This window comes from Ambystoma mexicanum, chromosome 1p (assembly GCF_040938575.1).
Source record: "Ambystoma mexicanum isolate Mex_15411 chromosome 1p, UKY_AmexF1_1, whole genome shotgun sequence".
Taxonomy (NCBI): Eukaryota; Metazoa; Chordata; class Amphibia; order Caudata; family Ambystomatidae; genus Ambystoma; species Ambystoma mexicanum.
The window spans coordinates 1201024637-1201039095 of NC_090921.1; the positions used below are offsets into that span (position 1 = coordinate 1201024637).

Here is a 14459-nt window from a genome sequence, read left to right on the forward strand (position 1 = left end):
AGGCGGCATGACCAGTCTCTGACGAAGACCAAGCCCTTCCCTTCCCGGTTCGGCGCAGGCCGATTTGCCGCGACCAGTTCGGCACGGCCAGTTCGGCAACGGGACGTTTTGGCGCTCGGATGTTTTGGCGCGGCAGTACATGCCTGCCCATGAGTTACTGTGTTCAGCTGCACCTTTCCATTGTAAAACCTTAAACTATACGTAATGAATCCATTTTACTGTAAACATGTGCAGCCAGGGTTTTCCAGCACATCATTTTGAAATGGGCATCTGTGCATTTCAGCCGGCTGTGCAATTATTTCCCAATATGTCAAACCCCCACCCCAAAGGGACGAGCTGACATAGTTTGAAGCAGGCTGCCATTACCTAAGGCACCTTTGAACCCGTCGCCCCACACCGCCCTTTAGAGCATGGCGAGCATTATTTAGTCTACACTGAGCATTTAGTCCACGCCCCCTCGTTAGAGACCCACCTTGATTGCTCATGCCACTGAAAGTACTGTTTACATCACCACCCCTTTTGCTATATTTATTGGATGTGGAATAGGATGCCAAGGTTAACGATAAGACTAAAGGAGTTAAACCTATCCATCCTCTTGGCAGTCCGTTTGACCAGATTGTGCAAGTTCTAAGTGTAAAATGTAATGCGTTTGCTGGTTGTGCCAAGAAGGAAGGAAAGACATGCAGAGGGGTGGAAGGGCAGTATTACCCAGCTTCGAATCCTTTAAATTCGATGTGGCCAGTTCGGCGCGGGCACAACGTGAAAAGTTAATATGGGGCTCTGTAGGTGAAACTGGTTCCAAGGACCCAGGGACCAGTTCTGAGGATCCCTTATGCTTCCTCTGGGACCAGCAACCACTAGTTTGGGGGCAGTCCCTGCCCCCTTCGACCACTTCAGTATCAGCCTGCAAGGTAATCCAAGGTACTTAGTCGCACATGCTAGTCTCATGATGTGGATGCTGCAGGGAGTTGCTAGGCCCTTTAATGTGAACCGGCAACTCTGCCACAGAGGTTGCAAAATGTGCAGTGTTTGGGCACATCAGGATATGTGGTGGGGCAAAATGCGTTTCAATCCCATGCCCCATCTCACCTCAACACTGAAAGGTGTTTCAAACGTGAACAATGTTTTTCTCAATGGCAATTCACATGCAATGGTTGGAAGGGGTTCCATTGGTAATCACCCAAGAAGACATACTGTATGGGCTCAAAATACTCATTACCTCCTACAACTTCTCACATAGACATGGTACCACTCCCATACTTCTTCATTCCCATTAAACTAGTACTACAGTTCATCAGCAGTTGTGTGAATCCATCTGTCTCAAAGTGAAGGGTGCACATAGAGAGTGGTGTCCCATCCCCCATATGCAGCTGGAGTTTTGCAGTGTAGCAGGCATGAAACTGGTGCTTCTCTTTCCACTAGGCCCCTTGCAAAACGATGTGCATGGTCTGGACCCTGAAAACCTCCCTGCTCCTAGCTCCTTATTTACATACATTGTGCAATCTTGGACACTGTTCTCTATACGATTTTCACCTGACCATTTCGCTCATCCGACCACTATGCGTACATAAATTGCATTTCTGCAATGCATGTTGGAAAAGTGCAGTCAACCAGTGTCCGACTACGAAACTTGTATGTGCTTAAACTCTGAATATGTGGTGATGGGAAACTGGTTCATTGTTGTTCTGTACAGTGGTAGAGGAGTATTCTAGGTAGCAATGCCCGTGCCATTAGCCCATCTAAAAGTCAGTGTTGTGTGGTATGAATCCCACTATATAACATGTCCTTTACACATGCTGCCTGTCCCATAGACAGTGCTTAGTTTTCAAAAAAATAAGTGCCAGGGCCCAAATATTTTATCGGATGCCTGGGACACATCGGCAGGGTGGGCATCTACGAGCCCACTATTGCCACACCACTCATAGCTGCGTCCCACAGTGCCAGCATGTTCAGGGTTAAAGCTACAACTCCCAATGCATATTTTGAGTTATGATTACACTACCCAAAGCATGTGCAAGTTTCAGATACCAACAGACATAAAATAACATCACATACTAGTTTAAGGCAAATGTTTGAGTGCTTCATTATACATCTCATGATTGTTAACATTTTGCTCGGAATTTATAGGTGTCAAGTGGAACATGTTGACCATCTATCAACAGAAAAAATAAGCATACCTGCTTTCCTCCTGTGGTAAATTGATTGACAAATGCTCGAAAGATCATTCCTGAACTGATGGACTTGCCTGCCAAACAATGCAGCAACACCTTTTTGTATAGGTTGGCACTAATGACAGACACTCCTCTAGGCCATGGCCTTTTGCCTGGCTTTGCCCCTTTGTGGATGCTGCTGGCTTGTGACTGTCCTCTTGTTGTCAACCCCCACTGCTGTGATAGTGTTACTGGTTATTACAGTAGCTGGGCAACACCAATGTGTTTCAGGAACACCGGAGCAGTGTGTGGGCATGACCAGCACAATCACCCAGCATTGTCACTTTCACACTCATTGCTATAGATAGCTAGCACTGTCCTGCACACCCGGGTCATCAAATTAATGAATATCAATGATCCGGCCCATGATGAAGAGACTGTGCTCAGTTCACGTTGTTGTTTTTTGTGTGACAACTACAGAATGAGATTTAAAATAATAATGTTTCAGAAACACTACATCATAATCGGACAGTCTGAGAAAATAAGTGCTGGGTCTCAAAAATAAGTGCCAGGGCACATCCCTGGCAACCACCCCCACAAATTAAGCACTACTTTAAGGCAGTTAAAATAATAGTCCACCAAGCGATCTCTCACATGATAAACCTTCACGGTTAATGCGTGTTTTGTACGTTCCGCTTCACCACAGTGTTGGGGTTTTTAGGACGGAATCGGCTTATGCCACATGGTCATGGAAGAAAATGAAGGCAGCAGCGACACCCTGTGATCTTTATTACGTTTGTCATTACTGACCATTCTCTGTATTTTTCTCCCAGGGACGTTAGCTGTGTGAATCTCACGTGTTCCTGTTGCCATCCGCATCTCTATCACACAAACAGATGAAAAAGGGTTTTTATTTTTAACATGGGGTATTTTAGAATTACTGCATTTTTACCATGCCTACACTTCTCTAGCAGAGATAAATTCACAAGAGCAGGTGGTAATTATAATTCCTGTATGTGATATCCACGGTGGAGCTGGTAATGCCCCTCCATCCTTATGCCATATTTGGCTGAAGATTGTGCTCTATCTTTAAATTGTTGACTATGACTGCAGCACATTAAAAGCCCTGTGCATAGTTCAGTCGACGAACATTATACAATAATTAAATAATACCAAATTCTTTATAGCAGGTTCTCCTCTAGACTCAGACATTGGGATGAAACGAAAGGACATTTCCTTCCCCCTTTTATTAAATCCAAAATGTATGAGAGATTCGTTATAAATGGACCTTTTCTTTCTTCTAGATGTGGAGTATGTAGTGAGCCCAGTGAAGTAACCGAAGGGGGTTTGACATGGATTTATACAAAGAAATGCATGGCAAAATGTAATTATGGTAGAAAAGGCATTTTAACTCCCAGACTGAACAGCACATTTCTTTCCTTCCATAGGTTGCACGAGCATCAACAACTCTGGAACTGAAGGAAAGTGGCAGATATCTCAGCCTGGTAAGTTTAACCTACATTGATATAATACCTTGGTATTTATATTGTGCTTTTCGCCAATGCGCTAAACGTAAAACATTTTTATGGACATTAATTATAACCCAGTCAAAGCTGGTATTTCTTTATCGACCTTGGAAGGATGAAGGGTGGAAGTGGCCTTGCTGGGATTCAAACCCCCCAACCTACAGATCTCCACAGCAAGCACTCCACCTGCTTAGCTTTCTTAACTGCTATGTTGGGCTGTCTGTTAGGAAGAATTGTCATTTCTGTGCAAATTCCCTTTAACCTTAGAGACCCACCAGCTCTTTTGCTGGACTCAGGGCTTTTTATTTTTTACTCCTGGGTGAGGGGGACCTTTTTCTCGCTCACTCTTTTGTTTTCCTGAGTATGATTTTCATTGGTCCTTACTGTTTTATGGAGTGTGGTAAACTGCATAAGCATCTACTTTTGCATTGTGAAACACAGCACCTTTTGGTCAGTGCCACTGAGAAGTCCGTTGGACTTCTCTTAATGTTTAACTACATTTTCTTGGGTGAAATACTGTTCCCAAGAACAGTACGAGGACCCCTGTCTTACTTATCTTTACCTCATGGTTCCAGCACCCACCACCCTATGTGGAGTGCTGGGGGGAGTGGGAGAGGGGGTTAAATAGTAATTCCTTTAACGCATGTCTCATGTAACATTTTGTTACACTAACTCACTTGAATGGCTGATGGCGGTGGTTTCTTTTTTACTACCAAGTGACATGTATCTGCAGGCTGATACCTCAGCTGCAGTGCGGCACCAAAGGGTGACCATTTTCCCAAAATGGCCCTGTCTTCTTTTTTCACCATTTCTTGATAGTTAGTTTTTTCTAGGCTTTTACTCTGTTGTTTGCATCAGGTTGGAGTCCTTTGAGTAGTTTGCCTTTGACGGGATTCAGCCCTGAAGTCTGCCCAGGCTCCAGTGTGTCTGGAAAGGCAACAAGTGAGGGATGGTCCCAAAAACGTCCCTGTCCTTTGTCTCTAGGTGTGCCTGAGACAGCCTATGGCTGTGAATGAATGGGAACTTGCATAAAAAGGGAGTTTTTTGGGACTAGAAGCAGAGTCAAGCAATGGAGGACAACATCCGAAGCCGAAGACAAGAGAAGACGCCAGCAGCACCCTCCTGGGCTGCAAAGTGCCCAGTGAAGTTCTGCAGCTGTGCTGACCCTGTTTTCGAATTGACAGAGAAGAACGTTAAAGGATGACTTCCTCCCTTAAGCCGGTGGGGCCAACGATGCCTAAGGGCTGCTGTGTGCTATATAAATGATAATAAATAAATAAATAGTCTGCAGACAAACTCTATTTTGGTGCAACCCCCGACTTACTGTGACTTTCCAAGTCTGCAGAAGCCCAATAACCGTCGTACGTCGAGAAGTCCGAATCCGGCCAGATCTTCGTGAGCATCCAGAGGACCCCACAGAAGCAAGAAATCGGCATCCAGCATCCCCACTCCAGAGTCCAGAACCGAGGGATCAAGGAGCTTTTCGTTCTTCATTGGCGGTGAGAAAAAGGCACCAAAACCACAAAGAGGCACTGAATCGATGGAAATCCATTGCTGTCGAGACCCTCTCTCTCAAGTGCTGCTGCAGGAGCCCGCCAGACGTCCTCCCTTTCGTCACCACAACCAAGGACCAGGAACAAGAATCTACTGCATTGCATCGTGAAGGCAACCAGCTGGAACACTTTCTTCATTTACAAGGTCCTGTGGGGGTTGGGGTATTTTAGCCTTTTGCCATTTGGGGTGCTTCCTATCTTTGGGAGTGCGATTTATCCCCTAAGTTGACCTCAACTTACCTGCATTGGACTTACAGCTTGTGCTTTTTAAAGGTGACTCCCCTTGAGTTGCTGTGATTTCTTTTCTGAACACTGACTATTTAAGAACAATTTTCTAAGAAGAAGAGCATCAGAACTTAGACCATTGACTTTGGCTGTCCTGGCTCCCTAAAGTCCTCCTTCTGAATCTATTGGCTTTGGCAGTGCTTGTTCCCTTAAAGGTTGTAAATGTTGAACACTTTAATGCTGGGATAATTGACTGCCTACATCCCTTTGGGAGACTACAACTGTTCTTATAACCTATCAGTCTGTTCTGATCTAACCCAACCTTTCCTTCCTTGAACAACTCAATATCGCAAAGGTGATACTATATAAATGCTATACTGACCTCAAATGGCATCACCTCCGGGGGCTGGAAAATGTGTACCATATGAATGAACTACTCACCTGCCTTATTGTTCAGTTTTCTTTTATTAAATCCTACCTTGGAATTAATGTTACAGCTAATTACTGCTTTTTAAAGAATGCTTTAAATATCCTTGTGTATAAATAATTAATGTATTTAAACTTTTATGGGCTGGATTGGATGCGCGGGTTCATGCGGAGTGCCTGGGGCATGAGGCTGCCAGCGGGCAGTACTTAGCTCAATAGAGAGCTGGGGCCTTTTCTGGGCAGGACTGGGCCCCCTGCACGTGTCCCCCTGCATACCCACTGCCTTGAGAAGCACTGCAGCACTTATCTTTTCTGGCCGCGAGACTCAGATAGTGATCATGTGGGGCATGGCCCCACCTGTAAATCCCTGTGGCTGGAGCTGCTTAGGATATGTCATGCCTGGATGAATTCTCGAGCACAAGCCCCATGCTTTGTTTGGCGCGCATGCGCGCAACCGTGCCATTCCCAACGTGGCCTGCTTTTTGTAGTTCCTGGCATGGTTCCCAGGATCGATCTTCCCGGCCATATCCAACCCAGTCGATGAGGTAGTACACCTGGCCATCCTTACGTAACTGGGAATTTAGAATAGCTTGCACCTCGTACTCTGGGTGGCCCTGTACCAAGATGGGGGAGGTTTACTGGTGCGGACAGTGGGACGAGCGGGCTTCAGCAAGGAAATGTGAAATGTCGGGTGAATTTTTAATTGGCTTGGGAGCTCTAGCCGGACGGCTACTGGATTGATAACATCAGTTATGGTATGTTGCAGTTTACGAGGACCCTGTATTCGGATATCTCAAGTGGACAGCCATACGCGGTCGCCTTTCTGGTATTGTGGACTTTTTCGGCAATGCTTATTGGCATATTGCTTGTATGTGATTTTAGCTTGATTTAGATTGGTCTGGATGTCTGACCAGATTTGTTGGGCGTGGGCATGCTGTCCCACTAGTGTGGGCAGATCTGGTTGTGGGAGTGCAGCTGCCATGGGCAAGACCCATGGATGGAACCCGTACACACCGTAAAATGGGGTGTGCTTCATGGAACTATGTACAGCGTTGTTGTCTGCGATCTCGGGCAGCCAAATATATTGAACCCAAGATGTTTCGGTGTTGGTGGCGTAACCTCGCAGGTACTGATCTAGTCCCTGGTTCACCTTCTCTGTTTGCCCGTCCGATTCCGGGCGGTACCCCGAGGACAGACTAACCTCCATTCCTATCATTTTACAGAATGAGCGCCAGAATTGGGACGTTAATTGCGGGCCCCAATCGGTGATGGAGAGTCGGTAGGCCATGTAACCGTACCACGTTCTCCAAGAAGAGCTCTGCGACTCTGCGGTTGGGATGCCTTTGCACGGGATGAAATGACCCATTTTAGTCAGTGAATCCACTATTACGAGTTTTGAGGTATATTTCTGGATGGAAGGCAAATCCACAATTAGGTCCATCGTGACAGTATGCCAAGGAGCCAGTGGCGTGGGTAACGGCTGAAGCAGGCCTGCAGGTCTCTGGTGACTGGCCTTGTGCCTGCTACATGTTTCACAGTCGGATACATAAAGGCAGACGTCTCGATGTAGAGTGGGCCACCAGAAGTGTCGCACTACCAGTTTCTGTGTTTTAGCAACCCAGGGTGTCCAGCCAATGAGGAGGCCTGGCACCAATGCATAACCTCTTTTCGGAAGCTTTCCGTGGGCAAATACAGGGCCTTGCCGTGGTATGGGAGCCCGTCCACCAATGTATGTTGAGCATCTACAGTACACCAGTCCTGCAGCTCCCAAGTTTTCAAGGCCTTTTGCACATCTTCAAATATATTTGGTCTACCGACGGCTCTACTATAATATAATAATAGGTTGTGGGTCTCCTGGCCCTTTCTCATCTGGCTCTGTATATTGGTAGAGTATGTCTGCTTTTCTATTATCTGTCCCGGGCCTATACGTGATAAGAACATTGAAATCCGTGAAAGAAAATGCCCAACGGAGCTGCTGATGGCTGAGAGTCTTAGCTGTTTTAATGAACTGTAAATTGCGATGATCAGGCATGACCGTTACTGTATGCTGAGCTCATAGGAGGTAATACCTCCATTCTTCGAATGCGGATTTCACCACCAATAGCTCACGGTCAGCTATGGTGTAATAGGTCTCCACGGGCAGCCATTTGCGTGACTGCTAAAATACTGGGTGCACCAAGCCAGTCTGTGGTTCCCGCTGAGAAAGGAAAGCACCCAATGCGTAGCTAGACGCGTCCGTTTCCAACACAAAAGGCCGAGCTAGGTCTGGATGCTTGAGGACCAGGGCCGAGGTGAATGCTGCTTGGAGTTTTTGGAACCCGTGCTCTGCCGCTCTGTCCCAAAGGAACTTGTGAGTAAGGTAGTAATAGGTGTGACCAGATCAGAGACATTTTTTAGTGAAACGTCGATAAAAATTGGTGAATCCCAGGAAGGATTGTACATCCTTCACCGAGGTAGGGGCAGCCAGTCCAATATATCCTGCACCTTTTGTTTGTTCATCTGTACCCCTGATGGGGTCAGGATATACCCCAGGAACTCAACCCTAGTGCGAAGAAACTCACATTTTTCTAGTTTGGTGAACAAACTGTGCTCTCTTAACCTTTGTAGCATTGCTCTCACATGTTTAATGTGGTTTTGCATGTTTTGAGAGTATATCAAGATATCGTCGATATACACTACGGCAAAGACATCAAGATTCTCATGGAGGACTTGGTCTAGGAAATGCTGGAAGGCAGCAGGCGCGTTGCAGAGGCCGAACGGTATGACCTGGTACTCGTAAAGGTTGAACTTCGTCCGGAAAGCCGTTTTCCACTCGTCCCCTGCACGCACCCCTACCAGGTGATAAGTGCCTTTGAGGGCCAACTTGGTGTACATCAATGCGTCCCGCACCTGGTCCAACAGGACGGGTATCAAGGGGAGTGGGTAACAGTTTTTTATAGTACTGCAGTGACCCCATGATAATCAATGCATGTACAAAGGTCTACTGTCTTCTTAGGCATGAAGAAGAGCAGTGATAACACTGCAGAATTGGAGTGCCGGATGAACCCGTTGCGCAGATCAGTTTCTCTGTAGTCGCACAAGTGTTCTGTCTCAGCCTCTGTCAAGGCTTATACGCGGCTACATGGCAATACCGCACCAGGCTCCAAATCTATGTGGAAATCGAAAGGCTGATGGGGCGATAGCGTTTCCACAGCGTTTCCATGACACGGGTGTGGATGTCTCTGCTCCTGATACTGAATGCTAAGGCCCTTGGATAGTGAAATGCCTTAGGCAGTACGGTGAAGCCAGACTGATTGCTCCCTTGGACCATTGTACCTCTGGGTCATGTTTACGGAGCCATGGAAGCCCTAATATGAGGCCAAACTGTGGTGCAGCTATGAGATCAAAACTGATTTCCTCATGGTGGTTCTTTCCGGATTGCAGCGTTAAGACCTGTGTGCAGTGGGTTATGGGACCCAAACTCAGCGTCGTGCCGTCCACTGCTCGCACAGGTTATGGATTCTCCTTGGAACACAGGGGAACCCCTATCTTTGCTGCATAGGCTGTGTCAATGAAGTTTCCCGTGGCTCCAGAATCTATGAGCATCGCAACCAGGAGCTTCTGGCCCAAAAAATTAAATTGTCCTAATATGGTGAGGTGATATGCGGTGCGAAATTGGCGTAGCCAATGGTCGGGGCTCCTGCTACTTCCAGGCTCCATTGTATCACCCCTACAAGCACCGAGGCATTTTCCTGCATCTTAGCCTTAGAGGGACATTCCCAGACGAAATGACCTCTGGTTCTGCAATACATGCACAGACCCTCTTTCCGTCGCCGCTCCTTCTCATCCTTAGAGAGAGGCCCCCAGGTTGACCGGATTTGCATGGGTTCATCCCCACCGTGCTTCTCTGGGATTCATGGGGGTCGGGACTGGTCTAATCTAGCAATTGGCCGCGGCTCGCCCCGTCTCCTGTCACCCCACCATTCAGCTTGTCGATGATCTAAGTGCAGCGCCAGATCAATCATGGCTAGGCAGTCGCGAGGTTGAGAGTCTAGGTCTACCTGCGCGATTAGGTCTTTCAGGTCATCCCGAAGGCCTGGTTAGAAACACAACATCCTCTTTACTTGGGGCCAGTCGGCCTCGGCCACCAAACAGTTGAACTGAGTAAAATATGTAATCAACTATTTGGTGCCTTGCCTCAGCGCTAGCAGTTCCCTATCGTTACACATTGCGGCGGCCTGTCTATTGGAGATCTTCCCAAATTCCTTGAGAAACTGTTCCCAATCGTATAAAACCCTGTCGTCCCTTTGCACCAGGGGGTTTAGCCATGCCGCTGCATCTCCACTCAGATAGGAAATCACAAAGGCCGTTCTGGCCAAAATGAACCTGAACGGTACAGGTTTCATAAGGAAATGCAGATGGCATTGAGTGAGGAATGTTTGGTACTTCTGCGGCTCCCCCGTGTATCGTTGGGGCCGAGCCAAGGGGACTTCAGGATCTGGAGTTACCTGCACCTGCACTGGGACCGGAATGTAGGAATAGCCGCTGCGTAGAGGGGCAGTTTGCGCAGCTAGGCTGCGTACCTGGCTGGATAAAGTGGCATAGTCCTGCCTGGTGGCGGTGAGCTCAGTTGCAGCACGTGCGGGACCTTGGTGAGGTTGTCCATGCTGCAGCTGGGTCGTGCCACTCGGGCGCCTGAAAACACATGGGCTTGTGCTTCTGACATGGTACACAGCTCCAAGGTGCGGAAGTGAAAGAAAGTACTGTGATGAGGAAGAGTGGTCGTGGAAGAAATGCCATGAGTCCAAATAGTCACAAGACAAATTGTTAAACTGCCTCTTGCCCTATTTAAACCTGCATTCATAATTAACAGCCGAAGACACCGAGGTGTGGCCCGGGCAGGGATAGGGGCTCTCACCATTCACTCATTTACTTCTGGGCTTTACCTTTTCCAATGACGCGTGTTTCTAAACAGTACCCGTGTGTTGTACCAGTCTCAACCCCTAACCTTGATATTTTGCTAGGTTAATATCTGGATTAAAAAAGGACAGAACTACAAGAATCACAATTATAAGCCAAGCAAAACCCACTACCAATGCTACATACCCAGCCTGTAATCTCCACCCCATTTCAGCATATCTCCTAAACACATCCCATCCCGAGTTGTCCATTCCCTGTCCCCTTACGGGACCCACGGTTCCAAGTGCAGCCTCACATTCACTCTCACCAGCCCCAATCTCGTCCTTGGTAAACCCCCTGTGGAGATCTTCAAGTAGGTCTCCTACCTTGTTGTTTTGAGTGCTTGTGGGGGTGTCAAGATGGAGGGCCTTGGGAGTCGGCGTATGCAGCGTTGCATGACGGATCCAAGTCCTCAGGAGTCCTTTTGGAAATGGACAAAGCAAGACCTGGTTTATTGTTGGTTTGCAAACCATATAATCAGATAGCAACCCATCAGCACACCACCCAAAACCAACCCAACCACCCTCCATTTCACCTTTCCCTTATAGTCCCACATAGTCTGTCCCTTCATAATACCCGTCATCTCAGTTTGACCTTCTGCGCTCCCTAGAACACACAAATAGTTTTCTTTATATACATCCACAGTCAGTCTTCTGTTTCTGTCTTGTTTCCCAACATTACATTGTCATCTACTTCTGGATCAGTTGCTCTCCTCTATTGACATCTGGTGTCATCGTCCTCATGTGTGGAGTATGCCCCCCCCCCCAACGTATTTCCGATAGGTTATAAGGTCCTATTGTCTTCTGGTCTAAGCCAGCTCAATCAGAAAATGGTGGCTGAGTGGCCTTCACCCAGTACCCCCAAGAGCTCCTGAAAGCACTGCCTCAGCAGTCAAAGAGCACATGCCTCTGTAGCAAGCTCTGGGGGAAAGCATTGGCTAAAGCTGAAAAATGTGGATTACCCTATCCATTGTCCACTGAAAAGAAAAAAAATAAACAGTAGGGTACATACATAACACAAATACTTCAGATATCTGCCCCTGTCCCATATCATGATTGCCATCTTTATGATCACTGTCATCTCATGCCTTCACAATATGAATCTTATTACTCCCACCCTCAAACCCCCAGTGTCAATAGCATTCACAAAAGAAATAATGGAAGTGCAACTTGTGGTGGTTGTGGCAGGTGCTATTGTGAAGAAAAAAAACACATCTCTCATTTCATCTCGTCTCTCAACCTAGGCGCCTCCAAAAATATCAACTGAATTCTCTCACCTCCTAAACCCTCCTCCATCTCCTATACTCTTTCTACTAATGAGCTTGCTCTCTACTTTGCTTCTAAAATTTCCAACATACAAAATACCCTCGTAAATGACCTTCTTCCCCCACCTGCTTACCTTTCTCCACCACCTCTACTCTCCTCTCCTGTGACAATGTCATCCTTTGCCCCCACTTACCTGGATGAGATTATTGCCCTTCTGCTCAGGGCTAACCATGTATGTTCCCCTTTCAACCCTCTATCCTTGCACATAGTAAAACTCATAGCTCCCAATGTTGCTCCATATCTTCCTTCCTTCTTCCACTCCTTTCTTGACAATGTCATTCATTCATCATCCTACAAGTTGGCTACTGTTATCTTAGTCCTCAAGAAACCTGGCTTAGATCTGAACTGTCCTGAGAACTTTCTTCCTGTCTCTTCTACCCCACTATTCCAATACAGTGTAGTTTTCAACCAACCGCCTCACTAAGTTCCTTGACACACACAACCTCTGGGATCCTCTTCAATCTGGCTTCCAACCTCTGCACTCTACTGAGTCAGCGCTCCTCATTGTCAGCAACTACATCTCTTCCACTGGTCATGCTGACCATTCATCCATTCTTATTCTCCTGAACCTCTCTGCTGCCTTCAATACCGTTAACCATTCTGAAATTCTCTCAACAGTCTCTCTCTTGGGTATTTGGGACAAGGCCCTCTCTCACTTTTCTTCATATCTTGCCCCCAGACACTTTCAGATGTCCTGCAACATCCTTACCTCCCCATTCATCCCCTTATTGTGGATGTTCCCCAAGGGTCAGCACTGGGTGCACTTCTCTACATTCTCTGTACCTCTGCACCTGGCACATTAATTTCTGCCTACTGCTTCTCCTATCAACTCTTCGCCAGTGACACAGAGCTTCTCCTTTTCCTCCTTATCTGACGAGTTACAGTCAAAGATTTCTGTCTTGACGACATCAAATACTAAATGGCATCTCACTCACTCATGAAGTTCTCTACTTTCCATCCAAACAGGCTATATCCTCCCCCCGTTCTATTCGTCTTTCCTGACCACCTTCCCTACTCTGCTTTGCTTGCAACTGGTGTCCTCTTCGGGCCATCTCACAACTTTTGACTCTTCATCTCCAAATTTGCCACTGCAACCAGACCAAGGGCCTCATTACACGGTAGGTGGTGGACCAAGGTGCTATTAGTACCTTGGTCCATGCCGGTAAAATACTGGCAACGCCTTGGAGGAAAGGGGAATTACCGCCCTATTCCAAGGTTGGCGAGGCAGTAATTCCCCCTTCCCCCATTGCCGTTCCCCATTCCCATTTTTGCCCCATAGGGCATAATGGGAATGGGGAAGGTGCTAATTACGGTACCGCAAATTGCGGTACCGTAATTAGCACCCTGGTCCCTTTGCGGGTTGGTTTTTAACGCCTGCTAATAAGCAGGCGTTAAAGTACCAACCCGCAAAGGGACCTCGTAGTAAGGCGGTAAGGGTTAACGGTCACCGGTACCATTACCGGTGACCGTTAACCTTTACCGCCTTCCGTGTAATGAAGCCCCTAATCTCCTCAACATCAGAAAAGTAAGACATCTATTCCCCTACAAAACTGTTAAGCACCTAAACTCTGCTTTAGTTCTCTCCTGATGTGACTACTGTGCCAGTCCCCTCTATGGTCTTCCAATCTATGCTTTTTCACCTCTCGACAAAGTCCTCAACTTTGCTGTCCGTACATTCTTCCACTTGCCCCGCTTCACCTCTACCTCCAAAGCCTGTCGTCATTTAGACTGGTTATGAGATAGAGGGCAAAGTATGAACTCATTCTCATAATCTTCAAAACTATACATGTACTTGCCCCACCTTACCGATCGTCCCATTTCACAACCTGTATATATTGTATGTATTGCCTGTTCTCCCCATTTTGCTCTGTATATACTTTTATTGCTAACATGTACACTTTAAATTTGTAACCAAGCTTCGAATATTCTTGTAAATGCTGCGCCTTGATACCCCCGGGTACATCTGCGCATTATAAATAATAAAACAAACAACCTATTATCCCTGTGATCATCCACAGCACGCAACCTTGCCACCTCTCATGCCCCTTACACTCACTCTCATTTCCGCTCTCTCCCTCTGCTCGCTCCCTTACTATGGAATTATATTCCTCTCCCTCTCTGCACTACTCTGACTCTATCACTATTTAAATCTAACATCCTAACTCTCCTCCGTTTTGAAGAACCAGTTTCATAGCATTCTGCGCCACAACACCTACATGTTCCCCTCTTCCCCCTAGCTCTCTACAACAACCTTACGGCACGTATTCCTCATGCCATCATCCTAAATTTAGCACTTCCTCCACTATCCCGTTCCTA

The 14459-nt window shown here is 47.0% G+C and overlaps 1 protein-coding gene across 2 annotated transcripts in view; it reads left to right on the forward strand.

Moving 5' to 3' along the window:
• LOC138451714 (uncharacterized) overlaps positions 1–14459 on the forward strand; it is a 220565-nt gene that overhangs the window by 59766 nt on the left and 146340 nt on the right. For both annotated transcript variants that reach the window (XM_069604924.1, XM_069604925.1), the window contains exon 5: positions 3599–3655. In XM_069604924.1, the coding sequence (XP_069461025.1) occupies positions 3599–3655 (57 nt within the window). The remainder of the gene's footprint in view (positions 1–3598; positions 3656–14459) is intronic.